At 36.8% G+C, this 5,287-nt stretch overlaps 1 protein-coding gene across 1 annotated transcript in view; it reads left to right on the top strand.

Annotated features, from left to right (window-relative positions):
- The window catches only part of SEL1L (SEL1L ERAD E3 ligase adaptor subunit), a 66,476-nt gene extending 63,561 nt beyond the window's left edge, over positions 1 to 2,915 (top strand). The window contains exon 19 of the mRNA XM_023511495.1: positions 1,962 to 2,915. Within this exon, the coding sequence (XP_023367263.1) occupies positions 1,962 to 2,171 (210 nt within the window). The 3' untranslated portion in view covers positions 2,172 to 2,915. The remainder of the gene's footprint in view (positions 1 to 1,961) is intronic.
- The last annotated feature ends 2,372 nt before the right edge of the window (positions 2,916 to 5,287 follow it).

Here is a 5,287-nt window from a genome sequence, read left to right as displayed (position 1 = left end):
AATGAACCTACCCGGCCTGTCATACTCCCGTTTCTTCTGATAGTGAAACATAAGTTAAAAATGCCACCAGAATTTTCTTCCCTTAAAATAGCTTGAATTATTTAAATAGGCTAATGATAGAATCTACATAGGAGGTAAGTTACCCATTCTCTTCAAAACTACCAGCGTTTAGTCATATGTTAGTTCTTTTGGGTTCTGTTTTCAGTACCTGTAGTTGCTAATGATGAATTAACTGGTGAGCATTTAACTCGGAAAGCCCTAAAATGTTCAGAGCCTTTGTTAGAAACAAGGGCTATTTAATTTTAGTTTGACTATGACTAGAAAAGAGATGTTTCACCCTTCTGTAATATCTCTCAAAGCAGGTTAGTTATCATTTTAGAATTAGATTCAAGAACAAGCTTTTCCCAATATTGCAATATTTCCCAATATTACTGTATATTGCACAAATACAAATGTAATTCACACAGCTCCAGCATCACTAAAGAGAAATAGACTTCTCTTTTGCCACCCAAGCCCACGCCACTGAGGTCTTCCACAGATAAGGCTCCAGAGCCCTGGACGTGTGGGACTCTGTTCTCCAGTTTCTGAGACACATGTAATGTCAATTACTATAATTGCTTGGAAGCATGAACCAGAGTATAGTGTACCCTCTGCCAATTGGAACCATCTTTGTTCCTTTAAACAGCTGATAGTGCAGCAATCTACTGTTTCTCTCTTAGGACTATTTCAGACTCATCTCTCACAGTTTTTGTCAGCTATGATTACAGTCTGAGTTTTCATGTGGCAATACACTGCACTGAGTATACATGGGTAACTATGAAAGTTTTGAGACAGACCGTGTTATGGTCCATTATTTTGCTTCTCAGAAACACAGTTGACATTTCCTTTCTGATTCACCCATGCAAGTTTCAATTTGCTCCAGTTATCAGAGTTGCTGGAAGGGCTTCATTTGTTTCCATCCACACAGACTTTACATTTTTTGATTTTTATGTCTCAAAACTTTTGTAGTGACCCATATATATCTTTTCTGGGTTTTTTTTTAAATACAGAAGTACAAAGAAGACAATAAAATATCCCATAAATCTATCACCTAGATATTCCAACTAAAAAAAAAAAAAAAATGCAAGAGTAGTAAGTATTGATGGTAAGAAAGTCAAACATAAAAACAGTAAAACACAAAACTTCCCATCCCAGGTTCCTGTCCAGGGAACATAGTTAGTGTTTCTTGTAATTTTTTCCCCAGAAAAAATGTAGATTTAGTGCCTGTTATGGAGAACTTTTAAGTGTAATTTTATTTGAATAAAGGATCATACCCCATATTTACTTTCTTTATGGACAAGTAGCAGTCAGAAAAATATCAGGAATAACTTCTCTTAAGTGACACAAAACCAATGACAGTGTCCTAGACAAAGACCATAAACTTTGAAGTTCAAATATTTTGCATCTCATTTATACCTAAAAGAGCATTATTCACTCAACTATTAAATTCCTGCAGTCTTCCATTACAAGAGAGTAGTGGACTAGTTCCACTGTCATACAACAGAGCTTTCCAGCTGGTGTGCACTCACTCATTACAAGTAGGTGACAGGCAGGCCAGGATACTAATTTACCCTGCTACGCTCCCTATTGTCCCAGTGTTCCTTTAGTTTCTATGAAAATAGTTTCATAGTTCCTATGAAAAATGGTTGAAAAATCAGTGTACAAGGTTACTGATGGAACACATCCTGGTAGATATTTGATATGTCCACTATTATAAATTAATAGCTTGGTGCCTGAAACACATTGTTTTGAGTGTCATTTGAAGGCTTTAAAACTCTCTTTTTAAATACACATTGTAAAGTGTTCCTCAAACCAATTATTTTAAGTTGTGTACTTATTTCTGATTTGTGATGTAACTTTCCCAGTTCCTTCCCTGACATTTTAGTGGTGATAATGATTTTTATTGTGTCATTTTCATTAAGATTCGAGATATGTTCACCCAACTTGATATGGACCAGATTCTGGGACCTGAATGGGACCTTTACCTCATGACCATCATTGCGCTGCTGCTGGGAACAGTGATAGCTTACAGGCAGAGGCAGCACCAGGATGTGCCTGTGCCCCGGCCTCCAGGGCCACGACCAGCCCCACCCCAGCAGGAGGGACCCCCAGAGCAGCAGCCACCACAGTAACATCCACCATGTCCAGCCTTGATCAGTGACAGCTAAGGAAGTTGTTTGCTGAGAACACTCGCATTTGATTTGAGACTTTGGATCAGTGGTCACCTCCTGGAAGAGGCACAAAGAAGCATTGAATTCCTAAAGCTGCTTAGAATCTGATGCCTTTATTTTCAGGGATAAGTAACTCTTACCTAAACTAAGTTGAATGTTTGTTTCAGTGCCATATGGAATAACAGCTCTCAGTGGCTTTCCTTTTTTTTTTCTGGAAACTTGTGAGACATTCAAAACTAATGTCTTGATCCTTTTGATAATTCTTTCAATGTGCATAAGTTCTTATATCAGCCATCTTTAAGGTCTTGTGCATCAACACTAAAAACTGAACAGTGTAAAAAGGAAAACCCAGTTAGTTGCAAGTTTACCCTTAAACACGTTTGAAAGTCAGAGAATAGAACTTGCCTTTTTAGTTAAAAAAAAAAAAAAAAAGTCTTCAAAATGTTTTGGAACTGCAATAACTGAGAAGCTTACCAGTCCACCTGCAAGTATACATATTTAGCATATTTGTTATTTTAAAAGGAAAAAGGTTGGAAAGTTTCACATGAATGGTGATTGTCACACTTTATACCGTACTTCTCTTCTTCAAAGACTGGAAGACCTTGTTAAAGAGTTTTTTGTGAACTTCACTTCTTCGGAATGGTATATATACATGTAAAACTTTGTGAGCTGAGTCCTTGCACTAACATGAATTTGCCCCACCTATCACTTAGTGTAATTTTCTTACTTGAGTATACAGAGCCTTGATCCAGAAGCCAGAGGATGGACTAAATGGGAGAAATTAGAAAACAATATTAAAGAAGTCTGGATGGGGTACCAGGATCATAGACACACTTTCCCAAAAGTTGAAGCGTTTGTTCCCAGGATTTATTTTACTTTGCATTTCTTATTGCACAAAGAACACATTGCCCTCCTGAATTCTTTAGATATGAAATGTATTTGCCAGGATAATGGCATACAGTGACTACCATTACCGTACAAAAACTCAGACAGAGAATCACAGATGGATTAAACTCAGTGGTTGATGAAAGCCAAAGCCTGTTTGTACTGTTCTGTACTGTTTAGGTATTTTATTTCTGACAATTGTATATTACAGTAGGAAGTCAGCCACCTCCTTAGCTATCCTGTTCACCACCTTCCCACTGTTAACATTAAGAAAAATCAAGGCTACTACACTTCAGAATTTGCTGGTCAAATAACATGGAAAGAAAAAACAACAAAGAAACCTGAGAACTTCACATAATCACACAAGTGAAGAACGAAAGCTTAACAAAGACATAAAACTTGTATGTCTTTGTATTGTCAGATGGTAGTGTTCACCAGCCTGTATCTAGTCTGAGACAGCATTCATATCCAAGCAGGCACCTGTCAGCATCCATCTGCTGATACTAACCTTTATGCTTGTTTCCCACAGTCCCTCATTTGCAGAAAACTTGAACAGTTTATCACTTATAGAGGTATAGTGCTTTGTTATTTGAAGTTGGGATTTTATTTAGAACTAGATTTAATTAGTCTGTAATGAACATGAAGACTTTAAACATGAAGTTGTATACATTATTTTTCTTTAGAGTATTATGAGAAACCTGGTAAGCAAACTTTCCTCCCATATAACTGCTTCTGAATTTGAACAGGTGGTCACAGAGAGAACCATACGTATGAAAGCATACTGTGAAAGTAGGAGATTTTACTCTCAGAAGTGCAGTGTCGCTTTGGGCAGCTCTTGTGAATAGTGAGAATTGTGTGGTGTCTTCCACGTGGGGATTTGAGTGCAGCTGGTCAGTATGTTGGTGTCTTTATGACTGCCTTTTCTCCCTCCTTCAGAATAAGGATGATCCCTGGTAGCTGCCATGTTCCATTTAGAAGGAACTGTTTTAATTTATTTAAAAGTTGAAAGCCCTCTAGGATGACTGTCAACTTGCAGTTCTTTCTTCTTTCCTCCATCTAATTTCTCCTTTCGCAGCATTATATATCTATCTTTATTTCCTTCCATTATTAGTTTGAGCACTACCTAAAGCTGGATGGGAAAGTGTAATCTTGCTCTGCATGTGATATTAACAAACTTGCTGTTAGTTTACACTGGTCTTTTTTTATTAATATCCATAATACCCTTTCCTTGGCTTGTTTCCACTTTCAGTTTTACCCTGGGTCATTTGCTATCAGAAATTTGAATGGTAGCTTTAAAATTTCTTAGTTCCTATAGCTTCATCTAAAAACTGCCCTAAAATACTTTGCTCCCTTTTTCATTTTTTGTTCAGGGGACATGGTACCTAAGCAAATAGGAATGGAGTTTGGTTTTTCTCTGAAAATAATGCTCAATACTTAACCTAATCAAATGGCATCCATTTGGAAAAAATGACAATAACAAAAGCTTGTTAATGTCAGTGACATTAAACTAACTCCGGGATTCAGGAGTTTTAATGTTAGAATTTAGACTTAACAGAGAGTGGTTTCATTTCTCCGTGGTAGCCCATCTCTCCTGATACCTTTTATATTTACGTGTCTTCCTGCCTTCAAAGGCGATGACAGTAGTTCTCTATACTTTAGAGCTCATACTTTGCTGTGTTCAGTTTGTTAGTTAGCCAACTCTCTTGAAACTATCCATTTGGCTTCTGTTTTATTTTATCAAAGGTAGCATTGGTGGGGGTTTTGCTTTTTGAGTTTAAAGGTTTTGTTTCTGTTTTCTAGGTGAGGCTTTTCTTAATTTTGATTAATAGTCAATGGCACAGAAAAAGCAAATGAAAGGCTTTTTCAGAATTCATTATTTATCATATTAACTTATGGATCATTAATCTTGGTACTCTTGAGGATTTATTACTTTTCTGCATGCGAGGTTAATTTCTGAGAGTTTTACTACAAAGCTTTTTTTTATCTTTGTACCATTGGCAACTTTTGGAAACTTCTGCCATTTATCTGGTGATGATCTCATGATTTGTTTAATTAAGGAGCTGCTGATGCCTCGAGGAAACTTAAGTCTTTTATACTTAGGGTTTTTTTTTTTTTTAATTTAGGTGGGGGTTTGGGGTGGGGGTTGTGTTTGTTTGGTTTTTTTGGCTTGGTTTTTCCTTTCTTTCTTTGCC

Source organism: Otolemur garnettii, unplaced genomic scaffold, assembly GCF_000181295.1.
Source record: "Otolemur garnettii isolate 467f Iridium unplaced genomic scaffold, OtoGar3 scaffold00020, whole genome shotgun sequence".
In the NCBI taxonomy this organism is placed as follows: Eukaryota; Metazoa; Chordata; class Mammalia; order Primates; family Galagidae; genus Otolemur; species Otolemur garnettii.
This window is presented reverse-complemented; position numbering and strand designations above follow the sequence as displayed.